This window comes from Gopherus flavomarginatus, chromosome 20 (genome assembly GCF_025201925.1).
Source record: "Gopherus flavomarginatus isolate rGopFla2 chromosome 20, rGopFla2.mat.asm, whole genome shotgun sequence".
Classification (NCBI taxonomy): Eukaryota; Metazoa; Chordata; order Testudines; family Testudinidae; genus Gopherus; species Gopherus flavomarginatus.
In genome coordinates, this window is record NC_066636.1 from 5,033,215 (window position 1) to 5,058,100 (window position 24,886).

General features: G+C 55.7%; 2 protein-coding genes across 2 annotated transcripts; both read left to right on the top strand.

Annotated features, from left to right (window-relative positions):
• The first annotated feature begins 9,730 nt into the window (after positions 1–9,730).
• On the top strand, positions 9,731–23,424 carry LOC127038447 (sulfotransferase 2B1-like). The gene is made up of 7 exons (XM_050931069.1): positions 9,731–9,791; positions 20,481–20,640; positions 21,058–21,266; positions 21,530–21,656; positions 22,149–22,243; positions 22,724–22,904; positions 23,155–23,424. Exons 2-7 carry the CDS (start codon positions 20,505–20,507, stop codon positions 23,262–23,264), a joined length of 858 nt encoding a protein of 285 aa, XP_050787026.1. The 5' UTR covers positions 9,731–9,791; positions 20,481–20,504; the 3' UTR covers positions 23,265–23,424.
• LOC127038451 (sulfotransferase 2B1-like) lies at positions 9,816–12,616 on the top strand. Its single transcript, XM_050931072.1, has 6 exons — positions 9,816–9,951; positions 10,369–10,577; positions 10,841–10,967; positions 11,491–11,585; positions 12,066–12,246; positions 12,507–12,616. Exons 1-6 carry the CDS (start codon positions 9,816–9,818, stop codon positions 12,614–12,616), a joined length of 858 nt encoding a protein of 285 aa, XP_050787029.1.
• Positions 23,425–24,886: the final 1,462 nt, after the last annotated feature.

The following is a 24,886-nucleotide window of genomic DNA, read 5'->3' on the forward strand; positions in this document are numbered from 1 at the left end:
TCCGGTGTTTATTGTCTGAACTGCTGGCTCTGTTGTCTCCTGGGGTTTGCCTAGCAACAGTGCCTTTTTTTTCCTCTAGCTAATCTTTTAAATGTAAAGTAAACCACAAAAACCACTTTATTTGCATGTGTGTTGTGCTGGGTACTTGACTCTCAATGGGAGTGCTATAGTTTAACAAAAGACCCTCTGTCAACCTTAATAGTTCCTTGCTTAATATGAAAGCCAAACTGCAACCAGAGAACACAAAAAAAAATTCTCTCTGGTTCTTTTTAAAACCAAAGCTTTTCTGTCTGCTTAAAAGCCCTAGCAGAGGAAAAGAAAATAATATTCCTACTGGCTTCTGGATTCTATCTTTCCATACCGCTGTCACTCATGTCATAACTCTCCTACTCAGATCTGAACCTTAGAGTTCAGAACATGAGAAGCTAGCATGAAACCTCAAAACTTAATTTCCAGCTTGGATCTGATATCGCTGCCACCAGCCAGAAAAATTTCAGTGTCTGGCTTACTCTGGTCTCCCCAAAACCTTCCCTGGGGAACCCCAAGACTCAGATGCCCTGAGTCTCACCACAAAGGGAAATAACCCACTTCCCTTCCCCTTCTTTACCTCCTCCCAGATTTCCTCGCCCTGGGGACCCTAGGATACTCCCAGCTTCAAGTCCTTGAAAGGCAAGTACCGAGAGAGCAAATCTCTCTCACCCCTCACCCAGAGGGTATGCAAAGTCAGGCTTAGTAAATCTAAAACAAAGAGATTTTCCCTTCCCCCCTGTCTTCTTCCTCCCACCAATTCCCTGGTGAGCTGCAGACTCAATCCCTTTGAGCCCCCACTAAAAAAAATCCACAGGTCTTAAAAAGAAAGCTTTATATAAAAAGAAAGAAAAACACATAAAAATGGTCTCTGTATCAAGGTGACAATATATAGGGTCAATTGCTTAAAAGAAAAATTGAATAAACAGCCTTATCCAAAAAGAATACAATTTAACACATTCCAGCAACTACACACATGTAAATACAAAAAAAGAATATAAACCTATTGTCTTACTATCCTTGTACTTACAACTTGGAAACAGCAGATTAGAAAGCCTGGAGATTCCTGTGGTCATTCTCAGAGCCCAGAAAGAGAACAGACCAAGAACAAAGGACTCACACCCAAAACTTCCCTCCACCCAGATTTGAAAAAGACTTGTTTCCTGATTGGTCCTCTGGTCAGGTGTTGTTTGTTACCCCTTTCCAGGTGAAAGAGACATTAACCCTTAGCTATCTGTTTATGACACCATGAAAGCCCATAGATCAGTGACCCCTCCCCTTGGGGGTGGGAAGACAGGATCTACCACGCCCCTACCCCCTCCACTCCCACACAAGACTCTTGGCACCCGACACAGCTGGAAAGGGGTGCAGGGACCTGCCAGGGACAGGCACCCCAGAGTCATGAGCTGCTGTGTCAGTGCAGGGCCCTGGAGTGGGGTTAAAGACATCGGCTCCTCCCAGGTCCAAGAGTCGCTGTGCCTAGCAGGACCACAGAAGGCTGAATGGCGCTGGCTCTGCCCGGGTCCAAGGGTTGCTGAGGAGGGAGCAGAGGGTCTGCATCTGTTACACACCCTCACAGAGGGCTCTCACCCCAGGCACAGGACTGTTCTCCCTGCTGCAGACACCAGCACGGGCCCTTGAGTTGTTCCGGGAGCACGCCAAGGAATCAGCTCAGCTGGTGCCAAGGTGCAGCTGGCTGTGGGCTGGGAGAGCCAAGTAATAGCTTCTGCCAGCTCCCTGCAGAGCTGAGCCTCCCATTGCCAGGCTGAGGCGCTGGAGACCCCTGACTTTCAGGAGAGAGGAATGTAGTAAGTGAAGGCCCTGATAAAGGCCCAGTATGAGGCCTGAGGCCTGAACTAAAGTAATGGCCAAGACTTTGCTAACCTAAAGCAAAGTGAAGCTGTGAGCCAGAGGCAGGTCCTGCTCACAGAAGCTGGCAAGGAAAGGGCTGATGCTGCAAGAAGATACGTGCCTAAAAGATACTGAACACCAGAGATCAGAACATTCACATACTGGCACATTCCACACAGATAAGAAGGAACAGACTGACCCATCCCAATGACAGGGGCAAAAGGGTAATATGACGGATAGAGTTGTTTTGTTCAAACCAACATGTGCAAGGTGAGAGGTGGCACCTTACTATGTAGAGGGGTTGTACCTTGCTACGTAGAGGGGTTGCACCTCAATACGTCAGTAGTGATGTGTAACTTGTTTGTGCCTGTGTATAAGAACGCATCCCTGGGGCGGTGTCTTTGTCCGGCCGAGGGGGCAGTGGAAAGTCCCACCACTGACTGAGCCGAGTCCATTGACCGTGGGTACATATTCATAGTATGCCCTGAATTAGGCTAAGAAACCTACAGGGAACTATTATTGTATCCAATACGGCAATAAACCTGGCCGACGTGCCTTCGTACCTTACTAGACTCTGTGGTCATTGGAGGTTCTCTTCCGGTCTGCTGTGTCAGCTACCTGCACAGAGCTGGGGCAGCACACAGAGGGAACACACGCACGCAGCCGAGTGATACCAACAAGGAGAGAGCAGAGCACCACAGCGGTAGCATTTGACAACACATCTGACAACACCTCTGACAACAAGGACCATCACAGAGCTCCCTGCAGCACAGCTCCTCTAGTAGCGCATAGGGACCAACACTGACGCTGGGAGGTCTGTCTCTGTCCCAGCCCTGCCATGGCGCGTCAATACTTCACCCACAAGGGAGTGCTGTTCCCATGCCTGGATTATGCCCCCAAGAATCTGAGCTACTTGGAGAATGAATTTCAGGTGCAGGATGACGACGTCTTCAACATCACCTACCCCAAGATAGGTAGGGGAGAGCGGGGGTGTGTGTGTGTAGGGGGGTCCTGACACACACAGGGACATTAGATGGAAACACCAAACCTGTCACATGACCTGATTTCCTAGACCCCAGACTCCGGGCACCCCTCCCCCCGCCCAGGGTAACACAAAGCAGGCTGCTCCCTGGGGCCCAACTCGCCCACCTGGTGCTGGGCTGACTCTCTGCAGACACACTCTAACCACTGGCTTTTTCCAGAGCCACCAGCAGGGCCAGGAGACCCCTGGCACAGCACAGTATAGGCAGAGCTGGGCTGGGGCATGTGTCAGGCAGAGGTCAGTGAGGACGCGTGCATGGCACGGCTCACCTGAAGTGTATTTAAAATCTGTCCATTGCAGCATTTTCCTGGTCCTGCTTGCAGGCAGGGGCCTGTGCAGGGCAGTGTGAAAGTCTGCCCAGAGCCAGCCTGGAGCATGATGCAGGAGATGGGCCTCTGCGCAGGGAGCAGCCTGCTCTGTCTCTCTTGGGTTTGGGTTCCTGTGCAAGTAGGCTCTGGATTGGGAGAAATAAAATCAGGTGATGTGGCAACCTTCCAGCAAGAGGATTTGGTTTTTTTTCTAACTTCTCTGGGTTTGCCATGAACAGAACATGATTCCATCCAGCAGGGAGCAGTAGGAATACACACACACACACACCACACACACACACACACCGTCACTCACACTCCTTCTCTCTCTCCCGCCCAGGCCCCCCATCCCCATTCCAAAAGTTGTGATAGCTGGTGACCCAGGTCCCAGGTAGACCCCAGCAATACCCCCAGGGGCCAGGATGCTGTCATACCATACCACACAATTGTCATAACTTCACATGCATTAATGATACACGTCTATGGATAGAGAAATGACTTTCAGCAGATCGTGCCCTTTCCCCTGGTGCCTCACCCAGCCTGCTTTATATGCAATATCACAATGATATAAAAATGAGGAATATGGGGGTTACAGGACAAGGAAGAAACAAAAAATTATGGCCCATGACCTGTCCATGACTCATATCATAAATACCCCTGATTGAATCTTGGGGGGAGGCAGGATGCTCGGGGGGGGGGCACCCTGGATGGCCTGCCGCTTCTCCAGCCGCTGCCAGAGGAGCCCTGTGAAGGTGCTGGAGCCGAGGGAGCCGGCGGGGGCTGTAGAAAGGAGCATCCCCATGTGGGCAAGGTCTTGCCAGCAGTTTACTGAGCAAAGCCCTGATGGCTCGTCCCTGCCTGGTCAATGGCTCTACGTTCCCGGCTGCCAGTCCCAGTGGGGGCTCACCCAGCTCAGCTTTCCAGTCCTCCGGCCGCCCCTCTCTGCACCCGGCCCAGGCTGGATTCCTCCTGTTTGCCGAAGCGGTGTGACTCGAGAGAGATGCGCTCACGCCTGCCTGGCCAATGGCTGGCTCACTCCTCTGCCAGGTCTATATTGGCCGTCAGGGTGGAGAAGCGTCGTCCCTACCCTGCCTGTCCTTGTTCCGAGTCCAGGGCTGGAGGCAGAGGGTAATGTAGCCACTTGGGCTGCACCGCCCCCTCCCGCCCCCACGGCATCACCCAATGACCTCCCATGGCAGCAGCACATGCCCTTATCGCACATAGCAGGGTTCTTGCCTGGCTATGGGAGGGGGATGGGGTCTAGTGATTAAAATGAGAGGGTGGGAAGTTGAGTGGCAGGACTCCAGGGTTCTTTTCCCAGCTCTGGGAGTGGGGTGGGGTCTAGTGGTTAGTTATTACCTGTGATGTTACCATGGGTAATCATAAGGGTACCTGCACAGAAGAAAATCCCTGGGTGTGCGGTTGTCACGGACACATCACAGTTGGGATAAAGTCTCTCCTGAGACTCTGGCTCTATGATAATGTAAACACTTTGCAGAATGTAACCCTACAGGTAATATAGATGCCAAGGTGTGAAAATTTAGATTTAAGCTAGTAGCAGCCTGGATCCAGAAATACCCCCCTGTTTGGGAAAGATGTGGAAGCCACTGTGGGTGCAGGTGCAACCAGCACTTTTCAAGGGGTCTTTCCAGTGCATAACATGGAGGAGGTGGCACACCCTAGAGAATGGTGAGTGGACCGGATACCAGGACCAGCTCTAACTCTTTTGCTGCTCCAATCAAAAAAAGAAAAAAAGACACTGCCCTGCTGAAACAACCCCCGCTGCCCGAGCGCTGTCCCACCCTGCCAACCCCCGCCCAGAGCGCCACGCCAACCTGCCCAAACAACCCCCCCAGCGCCGGACCACCCTTCCCAAACAACTCCCCTAGTGCCGCACTGCCCTGCAGAAACAACCCCCCCAGCGCCGAACCACCCTGCAGAAACAACCCCGCCAGCACCACACCACCCTGCCCAAACAACCCCCACAGCGCCACTCCGCCCTGCAGAAACAATTCCCCCAGCGCCGTACAGCCCTGCAGAAACAACCCCCCCAGCGCCACACCACCATGCCCAAAGAAACCCCACAGAGCACCACACCACCCTGCCCAAACAACCCCTCCAGCACTGCACCACTCTGCCCAAACAGCCCCCCTAGCGCCGCACCACCCTGCAGAAACAACCCCCCCAGCGCCACACCACTATGCCCAAAGAAACCCCACAGAGCACCACACCACCCTGCCCAAACAACCCCTCCAGCGCTGCACCACTCTGCCCAAACAACCCCCCCAGCGCCGCACCACCCTGCAGAAACAACCCCCCAAGTGCTGCGCCACCCTGCCCAAACAACCTCCCCAGCGCCACGCCACCCTGCCAAAACAATCCCCCGAGTGCTGCATCGCCCTGCGGAAACAAACAACAGCTAAGCACTGCCCGGCCGCAACAAACAAACAAAAACCATTGAGCGCTGCTCCGCCAAACCAAAAAAAACCCAACCCTGAGAACTGCTCCGCCCTCAAAGATTAGCCGCCCCTTACAAGGTGCCGCCCCACGCATGTGCTTGGTCGGCTGGTGCCTGAAGCCACCTGCCGGGTACACCCCAGCTGCAGCACATCCCTAGAAGGGTTGAATCAGCAATTTCAGTGGTGGGTGAGGGGACACCCATGGGCTTGTTGCTGGAAAAGGGATTTGTGGGCAGCAGCAACCACAGGGTTGGGTGTGTGGAATTTAGGGACCAGTTGGGTAACTAAGCAAATGATAAATCAAACTGTAAAACTTCAACCACAAATGGATGAGCTACTGGCACAGCAACTGGCTGCGATTGCAACAGGCTGGGGAAGAAGGCAGCGGAGGTGAAGCTGAGGGTAACCCCATGGCCAGGGGACCTCGTGACGTGGGTGGGGGGTGGCTTTTGAAGGCGAACCTGGGGGGAGGTGTGTTTGGGAATACAGAAAGCTCAACTGTGGGGCTTGCACCTGTGTAATAGTTACCCTGGTATCTTAGAATGGGGCAGCAACTAAGGTGTGTCCTCATGAGCCCTATGGGAGTAATGAGAAAGGGAAGAGCTGGCTGGGAACCACTGGTGGATAAATGAGATGGATGGAATGGTGTAAAATGGACACACAGTCAGTTAAGTGTTTGTTCAGAGAACGTATTTGGATGGGCCCCTCCTCGAGGGCCATGGAAGAGTAGAATTTAAGGGCCTGTTGCAAATGGGGCCATGGTCGGGGGAGGTATATATGGCAAATGGGGTGTTTTGCTGGGAATGTAACTACTCCCTTTCTCTGGGAATATCTGGTCTCCAGGATCTGAACAAGAGCCCATGAACACTGCAGAGGCAGCTCGCTGCAGCTGCCAACAACTGGCCACATTTAAAATAGATTCTCCAGAGTGGTGTGAAAAGGATGTGAACCCTGGCATAGAATGCTGGAGCTGGAAAGGACCTCAGCAGGTATCTAGTCCAACACTTTGCTCAATGCAGGATCAATCCTTAGACTCCTAAATGACCTCCTCAAGGATTGAGCTCATAACCTTGGGTTTAGCAGGCCAATACTCAAACCACAGACCTGTCCCTTCACCTGTCAGAGGAGGAGCAGCAGTGTCTCTGGTGGTGGCCTGGATCTAGGACTATATTACAATGGCCAGGGCTCACAATCTTACTGTGGATTAGCCTGGCTATTGGCCCGTTTATTAAGTGTGCTACTCTCAGACACCAGCCGATAGTCCAGGGACATTTCCACCAAACACGTCACCGGCCATCAACAGTACCCTGAGCCGGAGCCACATCCTGCATCGACTACGAGAAAGGGACTGAGAGACTTTGTCCATTGGACCATATGAACTGGAAACATAAACTCACTGAACTCTCATCAAATGAGGGTCAATCCACCCTCCTCATCGTATCCTCACATCCAACATAGCCATTCTATGAACAACGTACCCTGATCTCAGTGTCTGTACTTTGACCCGTTAACCTTTTACCCCCAGTGGCGGATATTGCAGTTCATGTATTCCTTATGCCACCTGATCTTAAACCCTACTTCGCACCTCTTGATAAGCTGTACATCATTCTCTGATAACCAAAAACTTCTACCATTAAACTCTGTACTGTTTTTTTATTTTAAACCTTATCTTAATATAATCTTGCCATGTATGCTGCAGTGGTTGAGGGGGACAACCCCTGGTTGTCACATATGAGTAATGTAAGAGGCCCTCCACCGAAAGCGTAATAGATGACCCAGACCCAACCTGCTCGGACCCATCACTATGGGGAATCTGAGACATTGATTGGAATATACTTGCAGTGTGTCCATAGGAGGGAAAGTGCCGGGCACCCAGGGGGCAGTGGGGCAGATAGAGCACTGACACGTGGCATCTTGATACCTAGTGCTATCAGGAAATGTGCTTCCATACGTCCGATGCTTTTCCCGGGCCGGGACACCCGGAAAGGTGAGTCCGAGAAGAAAAGAGCAGGCGTGTTAGGAGTATTAGCATCAATGTAGGATCCAGGCCTGTAGTTTTGCCTGAGAGAGCAATCTGAGTTCAGCTTGCCAGGTGGGTTTTCGATATACAGTTCCACTAATATGTGTTATCAAAGACAGACACGGTAACTGTAGCTTTTGCCTAAACTCACTGGGTTTGTTGGTATAATGGGAATAGATAAGAGCAGTTAAAGTGTTACTGGGCGTGGGGGGAGTGTAATATACAAGCCAACAGTTGAAGACTGCCCCAACTCCTTACCCCTCCCAGAGGGTACCCAAGGGGTGGGACTAAGACCCCAACTCATGACCTTCCAAAACGGAACATGACCATAGGTTGTAAGGGGTGGGACTAGGGGCGTGTCTTGTGGGTATATTTGGGCCTGCTAAGAAGGAGGTGGTGGGAATTGGGGACGCGAAGCGGGGACACAGGCTCTGTCAGAGCTGGGAACGGAGGTCTGGGGAACAGACACCATCGGCCAACCCCAATAACCGTGGCATTGCCTGCACTTCAGACCTCTGGTCTTCTGCTTTCTGTCTGCATGAGAGGAACCAAGGGAAGAGGTGAAGGGGAACCCCTCTAACAGCCCCTCCCAGAGCTGCAGCTAGAACTCAGGAGTCCTGGGTCCCCTCCTGGGTTCTCTAGGCTGCACTGTGCTGCCCCTTAGTCTATAACTCTGTGTGTCCATCATGTACAGCCCAGACCACATCAGGCCAAATTTGGGCTGGGATCCAGGCAGCAGTGCTAGAACAATGTGTATAGGTTTGCTGAGAGCCATTGAACTAAACTGTAAACCCTGGATATTATGAAAACCTCTTCAAGTCGCACCCCCCCGTCACTGCTAGTTCCAGCACCTATGGGTCCAGGGCAGAGTTAATGGGATTTCAGGCAGCACCTTCACTCTGCATTGCCAAGGGAGTCAGCTCTCAGCCCTGCGACTGGACCCAGCTCAGCTTGACTCTTGATCTGGGGATTCCCGAGGCTCTGGGGGCGATGCCCGGTCTAGTACTTGGCGTAGGAACCATTTTCCCAGCACAGGGAACCCAGAGGATCTGATTCCACCGAGCCGAGCCGGAGCTGGGGTGTGTCTGGCCCTGCTTTAACCCTTTGAGTTCTCAGCACAGCCTTCAGATGGGCATCTCTCAGAACTGGGGAGAGGGGGTCGGACTGGCCCAGCCATGGGCAGTGGAGTGGCTATCGGGGCAGAGAGGGTGGGGTAAAACACACAGGGGCGCAAGAGAGGGAGTGGTCCCAGTAACTCCTGTGGAGACACATTAACACAATCCCACACACAGACCTACACAAACTCTCTCCTTATGCCCTGGGACGGTACCCACATCCCAGTCTCTCCCTGTCTAGAGACCGGGACAGTTCCCTTCAGTGCAGGGAGATCTCAGCAGCGACCAGCAGGGGCTTAACCGCCCCCCAGCCCCACCTCCAAGCCTAGTAACCATCCCCCACTGCCATGAAAGCACATAGATCAGTGACCCCTCCCCGCGGGGGTGGGAAGACAGGATCTGCCACACCCTTGCCCCCTCCATTCCCGCATAAGACCCTGGGCACCCGACACAGCTGGGAAGGGGTGCAGGGACCTGCCAGGGACAGGCACCCCTGAGTCATGAGCTGCTGTGACAGTGCAGGGCCCTGGAGCGGGGTTAAAGGCATCGGATCCTCCCAGGTCCAAGGGTCGCTGTGCCTGGCAGTGTCACCGAAGGTTGAATGGGGCTGGCTCTGCCCGGGTCCAAGGGTTGCTGAGGAGGGAGCAGAGGGCCTGGACCTGTTACACACCCTCACAGAGGGCTCTCACCCCAGGCACAGGACTGTTCTCCCTGCTGCAGACACCAGCACAGGCCCTTGAGTTGCTCCGGGAGCACGCCAAGGAATCAGCTCATCTGGTGCCAAGGTGCAGCTGGCTCTGGGCTGGGAGAGCCAAGTAATAGCCTCAGCCTGCTCCCTGCAGAGCTGAGCCTCCCATTGCCAGGCTGAGGTGCTGGAGACCCCTGACTCTCAGGAGAGAGGACCACCACAGCGCTCCCTGCAGCACAGCTCCCCTAGTAGCGCATAGGGACCAACACTGACGCTGGGAGGTCTGTCTCTGTCCCAGCCCTGCCATGGCGAGTGAATACTTCACCCACAAGGGAGTGCTGTTCCCATGCCTGGATTATTCCCTGGAGAATCTGAGCTACATGGAGAATGAATTTCAGGTGCAGGATGACGACGTCTTCAGCATCACCTACCCCAAGTCAGGTAGGGAAGAGTGTGTGTGTGTGTGTGTAGGGGGGTCCTGACACACACACGGACATTAGATGGAAACACCAAACCTGTCACGTGACCTGATTTCCTAGACGCTAGACTCCGGGCACCCTTCCCCCTGCCCAGAGTGAGACAAAGCAGGCTGCTCCCTGGGGCCCAACTCACCCACCTGGTGCTGGGCTGACTCTCTGCGGACACACTCTAACCTCCGGCTTTCTCCAGAGCTACCGGCAGGGCCAGGAGACCCCTGGCACAGCACAGTGAGAGCTTCTGATTTTAGCTCTGTCAATGCACCTGAGTTCATGGGGGCTGGGGGCCAGGATTCCCAGGTTCTCTCCCCGGCTCTGGGAGCAGACGGAAACCTGGTAGGTTGAGAGGTTGTTTCAGGTCCATTAACCCTTTCATCCCTAGGCACTAACTGGATGCTGGAGATTCTGAGTCTGATCCGTTCTGATGGGGACCCCGGCTGGGTGCGCAGCGTGGTGAACTGGGACCGGGCACCCTGGGTGGAGAACCGGCCGGGGCTGGAGGCCGCCCTGAAATACCCCCCGCCCCGGCTGCTCTGCTCCCACCTCCCCGTCCAGCTCTTTCCCAAGTCCCTGCAGCGCTCCAAGGCCAAGGTGAGAGGCGGGAGAGCAGGGGCTGCAAATCAGGATTCAGGGGCACCAACGGGGCTGTGCGTCAGGAGGGGGGTGAATCCAGGGCTGCTGCTGGGTGTGAGTTACCGCAATGTGGGCATGTGAAAGAACAGGCAGCAGGGTGTGGCGAATCCTTCTCCATGCAGAGGGTGGGGAGGTGACGGCCCGGGTTGGGTGACTAATTGCTGGGTTCACTTGGCATCCCCCTCTCCTGATTGTTAGTGACCCCCCTCTCCTCCCCCCAGATCATCTACACCCTGCGCTGCCCCAAGGACGTCCTGGTCTCACTGTACCACTTCTCCAAGCTGGTGCATTTCATCAGGGACCCTGGCTCACTGGAGTCCTTCCTAGAGGACTTTCTGAGCGGGAACGGTGAGCAGCACCCTGGGGCCCTCGGGGCCCTGCTGCAGCTAGGGACATGCAGGCAGCCTCCCCCCGCCTGATGCCTGGGCTCCCAGCCACTCACTGATGGGATCCCGTTTGTGCATCCCCAGCCAGCTCTGAGCTGCTCTTTGCCCAGGGCTTAATAGGCTGCTGAGTGGGGCTTAAGAAGCTGCTGCATGGCCGTCCGGTTGCGCATCATGGAGGGAACTTAGGTGGAGGTAGTGCTTACGTTGTGCCAGGGCCCTGGGACCTCCGGGCTTGGCAGTTCAGGGCCCTGGCACCTCCCAGCTTGGCAGTTCAGAGCCCTGGCACCTCCGGGCTTGGCAGTTCAGGGCCCCGGCACCTCCAGGCTTGGCAGATCAGAGACCCAGCACTTCCGGTCTGGCTGCATCAGTTATGAACATAAAAAAATTGCTTGAGCCCCGGCACCACTTTAATTATAAATTGAAGAGTGGGTGGAGGGCCAGGTGGTGCCAGCTCTGGAGTCACCGTTCCGCTCTCCCCTGCACAGTGGTGTATGGCTCCTGGTTCGACCACGTCACCGGCTGGATGGGGCTGAAAGGCAACGAGAACTTCTTCTCTATCACGTACGAGGAGTTGCAGCAGGTAGGGAAACCACCCCCTTGGGCCACACCCAGATAACTCCAGTCCTGTGGTCACGCCCACACATAACCCCACCCCCTGATGTCACCAAACGTAGCCCCCCCAACCACCCCACATGTAGCCCCCCCCGAGCCACCCCACATGAACCCCGCCCCTGAGCCATCCCCACACGTAACCCCGCCCCAGGGCCCCGGCCAGGTGCTGTTCTAAGGTGTTACCAGCCCCAGCTCCCCAGGCCTCGGCGTCCTTGTCCCGGCTGTTGGCTTCTCCTGGCCTTTGCATTCCTCTGCCCCTGGCCTGGAACAGGGTCTGACCTCAGGTGGCCAACGTGGCTCATGGCCAAGGCCCTCTGCCCTTGAGGGTCTCTTCCTCAGCGCCCAGCGGGGAGTAGGACCCTGCGGGGGGAGGGAACTGAGGCACAGGTGGACCATAAAATTGTCACCCTAGAATCACCCTCTTCATGGCAGCGGGTGTCTCCCCCAGGATCTGCAGGGCAGCGTGCGGAGAATCTGCCACTTCCTGGGGAAGGAGCTGAGTGAGGAGCAAGTGGCCGCGGTGGTGGAGAACGCCTCCTTCCAGAGCATGAAGGGGAACAAAATGTCCAACTTCTCCCAGCTGCCGGACGAGTACATGGACCACCAGAAGGGGGAGCTCCTGAGGAAAGGTGAGTCCAGGCCTGGGCTAGCAGGGGTCTGCGAGCTGGGACTGAGGTGCATCAGCAGAGCTGCAGGGGCAGGGCTGGGGGGTAGGGGCTGTGGGTTGGGAGTGAGGGGCACCAGCAGAGCTGCGGGGGCAGGGCTGAGGGGCAGATGCTGTGGGCTGGGAGTGAGGGGCACCAGGAGAGCTTGTGGGGGCAGGTCTGGGGGCAGGGGCTGTGGGTTGGGAATGAGGGGCACCCTAGACCATATCCCCTGTGGTTTGCAGGGATCTGCGGTGACTGGCGGAACCATCTCTCAGAGGCACAGAGCCAGCGATTCGACACCGTTTACCAGGAGCGGATGCAGGGTCTGGGCATGACCTTCCCCTGGGACTGATGGCCTCACGCCTGCCACGTCTATACCTGCAATACACCAGCCCTGTGCCATTCATCTGCTGCTGCTCTTACTGTGTCCTGGGAGATGCCCCTTGAGGCAGCCTCACTACAGCATTAGCAAAAGGCAGAGCTGGTCTGGGGCATGTATCCGGCAGAGGTCAGTGAGGACACGCGCATGGCACGGCTCAGCTGAAGTGTATTTAAAATCTGTCCATTGCAGCATTTTCCTGGTCCTGCTTGCAGGCAGGGGCCTGTGCAGGGCAGTGTGAAAGTCTGCACAGAGCCAGCCTGGAGCATGATACAGGAGATGGGCCTCTGTGCAGGGAGCAGCCTGCTCTGTCTCTCTCGGGTTTGGGTTCCTGTGCGTGTGGGCTCTGGATTGGAAGAAATAAAATCAGGTGATGTGGCAACCTTCCAGCAAGAGGATTTGTTTTTTTTATCTAACTTCTCTGGGTTTGCCATAAACAGAACATGATCCTATCCAGCAGGGAGCAGTAGGAAGCAGTAGGAATGCACACAGGCACACACCCACTCACACTCTCCTTCTCTCTCCCGCCCAGGCCCCCCGTCCCCATTCCAAAAGTTGTGATAGCTGGTGACCCAGTTCCCAGGTAGATCCCAGCAATACCCCCAGGGGCCAGGATGCTGTCATACCATACAACACAATTGTCATAACTTCACATGCATTAATGATACACGTCTATGGATAGAGAAATGACTTTCAGCAGATCGTGCCCTTTCCCCTGCTGCCTCACCCAGCCTGCTTTATATGCAATATCACAATTATATAGATGTAAGTAGAGTCAGGATAAGCTCTATCCTGACATCTGGTGGAAAGAATGTCAGAGAGTGTATTTGCATAGGCACACCTAACCTATCCCAGACTGCCGAGCTGTTGGACTGCTTGGTGACAAATGTCTCACCCTCAATTGGGTGGTACTTGCTAGACAAGGGACATGGGTTCCAACCCCCCAGTGAATGGAAAGAGGCTGGGTCAGGTATTTGTGGCTGGTGGTGCAGTCTCCTTGTGGAGCCAGAGACTCCAGTTCTACCCCCTTCTCTCTACTGTGGTGTGTCAGAGTTTTTTTTTTTTTATTCCCTCAAGACTCTAAATACAGGTTACTGAGCTGAGCTCACTTTGGGCTAATGGTGCACTAGCACTGGGGCTCCCCTACTACGAGCTGAGATCACTAGGAGTTAAAATCACTAAAGAGCTGAAATTACTGAGCTGAGAGCACTGAGTACGGTGCTAACTAGTAGGGGAGCCTGAAGATATACTGTGGAACAGAGCAGCTCGTGGAGTGGAGCAGCTGTGGGGATGGCTGGAGTGCATCACGGGCCAGCTGGTGGCAGCGGAGCGGCTGGCAGAGCGGAGTAGCTGTGGGACGGGTGGAGCGGCCCACAGAGCGAGCAGAGCCGAGCAGTTTGCAGAGCAGCTCGTGGAGCAGAGCAGCTGGTGGAGCGGAGCAGTTTCTGAGGACGGCTGGAGGAGCAGAGTGGAGCAGCTGGTAAAGCGGAGCAGTTCGTGGAGAAGGCAGGAGCAGAACCCACGGAGAGGCAGGGCAGTTGGCCCCGGACCACGTAAGGTGCCCCTTTCTATCCAGGCTGGGGGGAGGGACCTCTACAGATAAACTCTTGAACTCTGGGGTGGCATTGACCAGACACTTTTGGGTTGTTGGACATTGGGGTGATTGGACTTAAAACCCTAAGGGGAAAAAGGACAGTGCCAAACGTACTTGGAGGTGGGTTTTTGTTTATGGTTTGTGTTATAACCCTGTTTGTGGTGTTTCTCCAATGGGATGCCGCATTGATTCCTTCCTTTATTAAAAAGATTTTGCTACACTCAGACTCCGTGCTTGCGAGAGGGGAAGTATTGCCTCCTAGAGGCGCCCAGGGGGGTGTGGTATGTGAGTGTCCCAGGTCACTGGGTGGGGGCTCGAGCCGGTTATGCATTGTGTTACTGAAACGGAACCCCTGGATACTGAACCCGGCCCTTGTTGCTGCCAACTCAGAGGGGCAGAAGGGTTACATAAAAATGAGGAATATGGGGGTTACAGTACGAGGAAGAAACAAAAAATTATGGCCCATGAGTCACATCATAAATACTACTGCTTGAATCTTCAGGGGAGGCAGGATGTTGTGGGGGGCGCGCCCTGGAGGGCCTGCTGCTACTCCAGCCGCTGCCGGAAGGCGAGCCCTGTGAAGGTGCTGGAGCCAAGGGAGCCGGCGGGGGCTGTAGAGAGAAGCATCCCCATGTGGGCAGGGTCTTGCCACCAGTTTTCTGAGCAAAGCCCTGATGGCTCGTCCCTGCCTGGCCAATGGCTCTACGTTCCCGGCTGCCAGTCCCAACGGGGGCTCACCCCGCTCAGCTCCCCAGGCCTCCGGCCGCCTGTCTCTGCACCCGGCCCAGGCTGGATTCCTCCTGTTTGCCCAAGCGGTGTGACTGGAGGGAGATGCGCTCACCCCTGCCTGGCGAATGGCTGGCTCACTCCTCTGCCAGGTCTATATTGGCCGTCAGGGTGGAGAAGCGTCATCCCTACCCTGCCTGTCCTTGTTCTGAGTCCAGGACCGGAGGCAGAGGGTAATGTAGCCACTTGGGCTGCACCGCCCCCTCCTGCCCCCACGGCATCACCCAATGACCTCCCATGGCAGCAGCACATGCCCTTACTACAGGAGACTATCGCACACAGCAGGGTTCTTGCCTGGCTATGGGAGGGGGATGGGGTCTAGTGATTAAAATGGGAGGGGGGGAGGTTGGGTGGCAGGACTCCAGGGTTCTTTTCCCAGCTCTGGGAGTGGGGTGGGGTCTAGTGGTTAATTATTACCTGTGATGTTACCATGGGTAATCATAACGGTACCTGCACAGAAGAAAATCCCTGGGTGTGCAGTTGTCACGGACACATCACAGTTGGGATAAAGTCTCTCCTGGGACGCTGGCTGTATGATAATGTAACCACTTTGCAGAATGTAACCCTACAGGTAATATGGATGCCAAGGTGTGAAAATTTAGATTTAAGCTAGTAGCATCATGGAGCCAGAAATACCCCCCTGTTTGGGAAAGACGTGGAAGTCACTGTGGGTGCAGGTGCAACCAGCACTTTTCAAGCGGTCTTTCCAGTGCATAACATGGAGGAGGTGGCACACCCTAGAGAATGGTGAGTGGACCGGATACCAGGACCAGCTCTAACTCTTTTGCTGCCCCAATCAAAAAAAGAAAAAAAGACACTGCCCTGCTGAAACAACCCCCGCTGCCCGAGCGCTGTCCCACCCTGCCAACCTCCCCCAGAGCGCCACGCCACCCTGCCCAAACAACTCCCCCAGCGCCGCACACCCTTCTCAAACAACACCCCTAGTGCCGCACCGCCCTGCAGAAACAACCCCCCCAGCACCGCGCCACCCTGCCCAAACAATCCCCACAGCGCCACACCGCCCTGCAGAAACAATCCCCCCAGCACCGTACAGCCCTGCAGAAACAACTCCCCCAGCGCAACACCACCATGCCCAAACAAAGCCCCCAGAGCGACACGCCACCCTTCCCAAACAACCCCTCCAGCACTGCACCACCCTGCCCAAACAACCTCCCCAGCGCTGCACCACCCTGCAGAAACAATCCCCCCAGCGCTGCACCGCCCTGCAGAAACAACCCCCCCAGCGCCGTGCCACTCTGCCCAAACAACCCCACCAGCTCCGCACCGCCCTGCAGAAACAAACAACAGCTAAGCAGGTCCTGGCCACAACAAACAAACAAAAACCATTGAGCGCTGCTCCGCCGAACCAAAAAAACCCCAACCCTGAGAACTGCTCCGCCCTCAAAGATTAGCCGCCCCTTACAAGGTGCCGCCCCAGGCATGTGCTTGGTCGGCTGGTGCCTGAAGCCAGCCGTGCCGGGTACACCCCAGCTGCAGCACATCCCTAGAAGGGTTGAAGCAGCAATTTCTGTGGTGGGTGAGGGGACACCCATGGGCTTGTTGCTGGAAAAGGGATTTGTGGGCAGCAGCAACCACGGGGTCGGGTGTGTGGAATTTAGGGACCAGTTGGGTAACTAAGCAATTAATAAAATATACTGTAAAAGTTCAACACCAAATGGATGAGCTACTGGCACAGCAACTGGCTGCGACTGCGAAAGGCTGGGGAAGAGGGCGGCGGAGGTGAAGCTGAGGGTAACCCCATGGCCAGGGGACCTCGGGACGTGGGTGGGGAGTGGCTTTTGAAGGCGAACCTGGGGGGAGGTGTGTTTGGGAATACAAAAAGCTCAACTGTGGGGCTCGCACCTGTGTAATAGTTACCCTGGTACCTTAAAATGGGGCAGCAACTAAGGTGGGTCCTCATGAGCCCTATGGGAGTAATGAGAAAGGGAGGAGCTGGCTGGGAACCACTAGGGGATAAATGGGGTGGATGCAATGGTGTAAAATGGACACACAGTCAGTTAAGTGTTTGTTCAGAGAACGTATTTGGATGGGTCCCTCCTCGAGGGCCATGGAGGAGTAGAATTAAGGGCCTGTTGCAAATGGGGCCATGGTCGGGGGAGGTATATATGGTAAACGGGGTGTTTTGCTTGGAATGTAACTACTCCCTTTCTCTGGGAATATCTGGTCTCCAGGATCTGAACAAGAGCCCATGAACACTGCAGAGGCAGCTCGCTGCAGCTGCCAACAACTGGCCACATTTAAAATAGATTTTCCAGAGTGGTGTGAAAAGGATGTGTACCCTGGCATAAGAATACTTGAACTGGAAGGGACCTCCAGAGGTATCTAGTCCAATCCTTTACACAAAGCAGGATCAATCCTGAGACCCCAAAACAACCCCTGAAGGATTGAGTTCACATCCTTGGGTTTAGCAAGTCAATGCTCAAACCACAGAGCTGTCCCTCCACCATCCAGAGGAGGAGCAGCAGTGTTTCTGGTGGTGGCCCGGATGTTGGACTGTATTACAATGGTCAGGGCTCACTATCTTACTGTGGATTAGCCTGGCTATTGGCCCGTTTATTAAGTGTGCTACTCCCAGACACCAGCCGATAGTCCAGGGACACTTCCACCAAACACGTCACTGGCCACCAACAGTACCCTGAGCCGGAGCCACATCCTGCATCGACTACGAGAAAAGGACTGAGAGACTTTGTCCATTGGACCATATGAACTGGAAACATAAACTCACTGAACTCTCATCAAATGAGGGTCAATCCACCCTCCTCATCGTATCCTCTCATTATACCCCACACCCAACATAACCATTCTATGAACAACGTACTCTGATCTCAGTGTCTGTACTTGGACCCGTTAACCTTTTACCCCCAATGGCGGATATTGCAGTTCATGTATTCCTTATGACACCTGATCTGAAACCCAACTTCGCACCTCTTGATAAGCTGTACATCATTCTCTGATAACCAAAAACTTCTGCCTTTAAACTCTGTACTGTTTTTTTATTTTAAACCTTATCTTAATATAATCTTGCCATGTATGCTGCAGTGGTTGAGGGGGACAACCACTGGTTGTCACATATGAGTAATGTAAGAGGCCCTCCACCGAAAGCGTAATAGATGACCCAGACCCAGCCTGCTCGGATCCATCACAATGGGGAGTCTGAGACACTGATTGGAATATACTTGCAGTATGTCCATAGGAGGGAAAGTGCCGGGCACCCAGGGGGCAGTGGGGCAGATGGAGCACTGACACGTGGCATCTTGATACCTGGCGCTATCAGGAAATGTGCGGCCATACATCCGATGCTTTCCCCGGGCTGGGACACCTGGGAAGGTGGGTCCCAGAAGAAAAGAGGTGGCGTGTTAGGAGTATTAGTGTCAATGTAGGATCCAGGCCTGTAGTTTTGCCTGAGAGAGGGCTTTGATTCGGCTTGCCTGGTGAGTTTTCGGTATACAGTTCTACTAATACGTGTGATCAAAGACAGACACGGTAACTGTAGCTTTTGCCTAAACCCCCTGGGTTTGTTGGTATAATGGGAGTAGGTAAGAGCAGTTAAAGTGTTACTGGGCGTGGGGGGAGTGTAATATACAATCCAACAGTTGAAGACTGCCCCAACTCCTTACCCCTCCCAGGGGATACCCAAGGGGTGGGACGAAGACCCCAACTTAAGACCCTCCAAAATGGAACATGACCATAGGTTGTAAGGGGTGGGACTAGGGGCGTGCCTTGTGGGTATATTTGGGCCTGCTAAGAAGGAGGAGATGGGAAATGGGGACTAGGGATGGGGAGCAGGGACACAGGCGCTGTCAGAGCTGGGAACGGAGCTCTGGGGAACAGACACCATCAGGCAACCCCAATAACCGTGGCATTGCATGCACTTCAGACTTCTGGTCTTCTGCTTTCTGTCTGCATGAGAGGAACCAAGGGAGGGGGTGAAGGGGAAGCCCTCTAACAGCCCCTCCCAGAGCTGCAGCTAAGACTCAGGAGTCTTGGGTCCCATCCTGGGTTCTCTGGGTTGCACTATGCTGCCACTGAGTCTATAACTCCGTGTGTCCATCTTGTATAGCCCACACCACATCAAGCCAAGGTTGGGCTGGGATCCAGGCAGTGGTGCTGGAGCAATGTGTATAGGGGTGCTGAGAACCATTGAACTAAACTGCAAACCCTGGATATAATGGAAACCACTTCAAGGTGAACCCCCCTGCAGTGCTAGTTCCAGCACCTATGGGTCCAGGGCAGAGTTAAGGTATTTCAGGCAGCATCTTCAGTCTGCATTGCCAGGGGAGTCAGCTCTCAGCCCCGTGACTGGGTCCCAGCTCATCTTGACCCTTGATCTGGGGATTCATGAGGCTCTAGGTGCCATGCCCAGTCTAGTACTTGGCTTAGGAACCGTTTCCCCAGCATAGGGAACCCAGAGGGTCTGATTCTACCCAACCGAGCGGGAGCTGGGGCGGGTCTGGCCCTGCTTTAACCCTTTGAGTTCTCAGCACAGCCTTCAGATGGGCGTCTCTTAGCCTTGAGGGGAGGGGGGCTGGATTGTCCCAGCCGTGGGCAGTGGAGTGGCTGTGGGGGCAGAAAGGGTGGGGTAAGACACACAGGGGCGCAAGAGGGGGAGTGGCCCCAGTAACTCCTGTGGAGACACGTACACACAATCCCACGCACAGACCTACTCATACTCTCTCCTTATGGCCTGGGACGGTGCCCACGTTCCCAGTCTCCCCCTGTCTAGAGACCTGGACAGTTCCCTTCAGCGCAGGGAGATCTCAGCAGCGACCAGCAGGGGCTTAACCCCTCACCCGACCCCACCCCCTAGTAACTGCCATGAAAGCACATAGATCAGTGACCCCTCCCCATGGGGGTGGGAAGATAGGATCTGCCACACCCTTGCCCCCTCCACTCCCATACAAGACCTGGGCACCTGACACAGCTGGGAAGGGGTGCAGGGATCTGCCAGGGACAGGAAGCCCAGGGTCATGAGCTGCTGTGACAGCGCACGGCCCTGGGGTGCGGTTAAAGGCATTGGCTCCTCCCAGGTCCAAGGTTCGCTGTGCTTGGCAGGGCCACCGAAGGCTGAATGGCGCTGGCTCTGCCGGGGTCCAAGGGTTGCTGAGGGGGGAGCAGAGGGTCTGGACCTGTTACACACCCTCACAGAGGGCTCTCACCCCAGGCACGGGACTGTTCTCCCAGCTGCAGACACCAGCACAGGCCCTTGAGTTGTTCCGGGAGCACGCCAAGGAATCAGCTCAGCTGGTGCCAAGGTGTAGCTGGCTCTGGGCTGGGAAAACCAAGTAATAGCCTCAGCCTGCTCCCTGCAGAGCTGAGCCTCCCATTGCCAGGCTGAGGTGCTGGAGACCCCTGACTTTCAGGAGAGAGGACCTCCACAGCGCTCCCTGCAGCACAGCTCCCCTAGTAGTGCATAAGGACCAACACTGACGCCGGGAGGTCTGTCTCTGTCCCAGCCCTGCCATGGCGCGTCAATACTTCACCCACAAGGGAGTGCTGTTCCCATGCCTGGATTTTTCCCCCGAGAATCTGAGCTACGTGGAGAATGAATTTCAGGTGCAGGATGACGACGTCTTCAACATCACCTACCCCAAGTCAGGTAGGGGAGAGCGGGGGTGTGTGTGTGTAGGGGGGTCCTGACACACACACGGACATTAGATGAAAACACCAAACCTGTCACATGACCTGATTTCCTAGACGCCAGACTCCGGGCACCCCTTCCCCCGCCCAGAGTGAGAGAAAGCAGGCTGCTCCCTGGGGCCCAACTCACCCACCTGGTGCTGGGCTGACTCTCTGCAGACACACTCTAACCTCCAGCTTTCTCCAGAGCCACTGGCAGGGCCAGGAGACCCCTGGCACAGCACAGTGAGAGCTTCTGATTTTAGCACTGTCAATGCACCTCAGCTGATGGGGGCTGGGGGCCAGGACTCCTGGGTTCTCTCCCCGGCTCTGAGAGCAGAGGGGGACCTAGCAGGTTGAGGGGTTGTTTCAGGCCCATTAACCCTTTCATCCCTAGGCACTAACTGGATGCTGGAGATTCTGAGTCTGATCCGTTCTGATGGGGACCCCGGCTGGGTGCGCAGCGTGGTGAACTGGGACCGGGCGCCCTGGGTGGAGGAGGGACCAGGGCTGGAGGCCGCCCTGAAATACGCCCCCCCCCGGCTGCTCTGCTCCCACCTCCCGGTCCAGCTCTTCCCCAAGTCCCTGCAGCGCTCCAAGGCCAAGGTGAGAGGCGGGAGAGCAGGGGCTGCAAGTCAGGATTCAGGGGCACTGACAGGGCTGTGCGTCAGGAGGGGGGTGAATCCAGGGCTGCTGCTGGGTGTGAGTTACAGCAATGTGGGCGTGTGAAAGAACAGGCAGCAGGGTGCGGCGAATCCTTCTCCATGCAGAGGGTGGGGAGGTGACGGCCCGGGTTGGGTGGCTAATTGCTGAGTTCACTTGGCATCCCCCTCCCCGGATTGTTAGTGACTCCCCTCCCCTCCCCCCAGATCATCTACACCCTGCGCTGCCCCAAGGACGTCCTGGTCTCCCTGTACCACTTCTCCAAGCTGATGCGTTTCTTCAAGGACCCTGGCTCACTGGACTCCTTCCTCGAGGACTTCCTGAGTGGGAACGGTGAGCAGCACCCTAGGGCCCTCGGGGGCCCTGCTGCAGCTAGGGATACGCAGGCAACCTCCCCTCGCCTGATACCTGGGCTCCCAGCCACTCATCGATGGGATCCAGTTTGTGCATCCCCAGCCAGCTCTGAACTGCTCTTTGCCCAGGGCTTAATAGGCTGCTGAGTGGGGTTAAGAAGCTGCTGCATGGACGTCCGGCCACGCACCATGGAGGAAACTTAGGTGGAGGTAGTGCTTAAGTTGTGCCAGGGCCCTGGCACCTCCAGGCTTGGCAGTTCAGGGCCCCAGCACCTCTGGGCTTGGCAGTTCAGGGGCTTTGCACCTCCAGGCCTAGCAGTTCAGAGCCCTGGCACCTCCGGTCTGGCTGCATCAGTTATGAACATAAAAAAATTGCTTGAGCCCCAGCACCACTTTAATTATAAATTGAAGAGTGGGTGGAGGGCCGGGTGGTGACAGCTCTGGAGTCACCGTGCCGCTCTCCCCTGCACAGTGGTGTATGGCTCCTGGTTCGACCACGTCACTGGCTGGATGGGGCTGAAAGGCAACGAGAACTTCTTCTCTATCACGTACGAGGAGCTGCAGCAGGTAGGGAAACCACCCCCTTGGGCCACACCCAGATAACTCCAGCCCTGGGGTCACGCCCACACATAACCCCACCCCCTGATGACACCAAACGTAGCCCCCACAACCCCCCCACATGTAGCCCCCCCCGAACCACCCCACATGAACCCCGCCCCTGAGGAATCCCCACACGTAACCCTGCCCAAGGCTTCCAGCCAGGTGCTGTTCTAGGGTGTTGGCAGCCCCAGCTCCCCAGGCCTCAGCGTCCATGTCCCAGCTGTTGGCTCCTCCTGGCCTTTGCATTCCTCTGCCCCTGGCCTGGAACAGGGTCTGACCTCAGGTGGCCAACGTGGCTCATGGCCAAGGCCCTCTGCCCTTGAGGGTCTCTTCCTCAGTGCCCAGCGAAAAATAAAACCCTGCGGGGGGAGGGAACTGAGGCACAGGTGGACCATAATATTGTCGCCCTACAATCACCCTCTTCATGGCAGCGGGTTTCTCCCCCAGGATCTGCAGGGCAGCGTGCGGAGAATCTGCCACTTCCTGGGGAAGGAGCTGAGTGAGGAGCAAGTGGCCGCGGTGGTGGAGAACGCCTCCTTCCAGAGCATGAAGGGGAACAAAATGTCCAACTTCTCCCAGATGCCGGCCGAGTACATGGACCACCAGAAGGGGGAGCTCCTGAGGAAAGGTGAGTCCAGGCCTGGGCTAGCAGGGGTCTGCGAGCTGGGACTGAGATGCACCAGCAGAGCTGTGGGGGCAGGACTGGGGAGGCAGGGGCTGTGGGTTGGGAGTGAGGGACATGGGTAGAGCTTGCGGGGGCAGGGCTGAGGGGCAGGGGTTGTGGGCTGGGAGTGAGGGGCACCAGCAGAGCTTGTGGGGGCAGGGGCTGTGGGTAGGGCGTGAGGAGCATCGTAGATGATATCCCCTGTGGCTTGCAGGGATCTGCGGTGACTGGAAGAACCATCTCTCGGAGGCACAGAGCCAGCGATTCGACACCGTTTACCAGGAGCGGATGCAGGGTCTGAGCATGACCTTCCCCTGGGACTGATGGCCTCACGCCTGCCACATCTGTACCTGCAATACACCAGCCCTGTGCCATCCATGTGCTGCTGCTCTTACTGTGCCCTGGGAGATGCCCCCTGGGGCAGCCTCACTACAGCATCAGCAATAGGCAGAGCTGGGCTGGGGCATGTGTCCGGCAGAGGTCAGTGAGGATGGGCGCATGGCACGGCTCAGCTGAAGTGTATTTAAAATCTGTCCTTTGCAGGATTTTCCTGGCCCTGCTTGCAGGCAGGGGGCTGTGCAGGGCAGTGTGAAAGTCTGCACAGAGCCAGCCTGGAGCATGATGCGGGAGATGGGCTTCTATGCAAGGAGCAGCCTGCTCTGTCTCTCTCAGGTTTGGGTTCCTGTGCGTGAGGGCTCTGGATTGGGAGAAATAAAATCAGGTGATGTGGCAACCTTCCAGCAAGAGGATTTGATTTTTTTATCTAACTTCTCTGGGTTTGCCATGAACAGAACATGATCCCATCCAGCAGGGAGCAGTAGGAATACACACACACACACACACACACACACACACACACACACACACACACACACACACACACACACACACACACACTGTCTCTCTCTCTCCCGCCCAGGCCCCCTGTCCCCAGTCCAAAAGTTGTGATAGCTGATGACCCAGTTCCCAGGTAGATCTCAGCAATACCCCCAGGGGCCAGGATGCTGTCATATCATATGACACAATTCTCATAACTTCACATGCATTAATGATACACGTCTATGGATAGAGAAATGACTTTCAGCAGATCGTGCCCTTTCCCCTGATGCCTCAACCAGCCTGCTTTATATGCAATATCACAATTATATAAAAATGAGGAATATGGGGGTTACAGGGTGGGAAAGAAACAAAAAATTATGGCCCATGACCTGTCCATGGCTCATATCATAAATACTACTGCTTGAATGTTGGGGGGAGGCGGGATGTTGGGGGGGCACCCTGGAGGCCCTGCTGCTACTCCAGCCGCTGCCGGAGGAGGAGCCCTGTGAAGGTGCTGGAGCTGAGGGAGCCGGGGGGGCTGGAGAGAGGAGCATCCCCATGTGGGCAGGGTCTTGCCAGCAGTTTTCTGAGCAAACCCCAGATGGTTCGTCCCTGCCTGGCCAATGGCTCTACGTTCCTGTTGCCAGTCCTCACTCATCGCAGCTCCCCAGGCCTCCGGCCGCCTGTCTCTGCACCTGGCCCAGGCTGGATTCCTCCTGTTTGCCCACGCGGCGTGACTGGAGGGGAATGCACTCGCCCCTGTCTGGCCAATGGCTGGCTGACTTCTCTGCCAGGTCAGTATTGGCCGTCAGGGTGAAGGAGCATCTTCCCTACCCTGCCTGTCCTTGTCCCGAATCCAGGGCCCGAGGCAGAAGGTGGTGTGGCCACCTGGGCTGCACCGCCCCCATCCGCCCCCACAGCATCATCCGATGGCCTCCCATGGCAGCAGCACATGTCCTTACTACAGGAGACTATCGCACACAGCAGGGCTCTTGCCTGGCTCTGGGAGGGGAGTGGGGCCTAGTGGTTAGAACAGGGTGGGTGGCAGGACTCCTGGGTTCTATCTCCAGCTCTGGGAAGGGATGGGGTTTAGTGCTTACAGCCACCTGTACCCCTGCCACACCTCC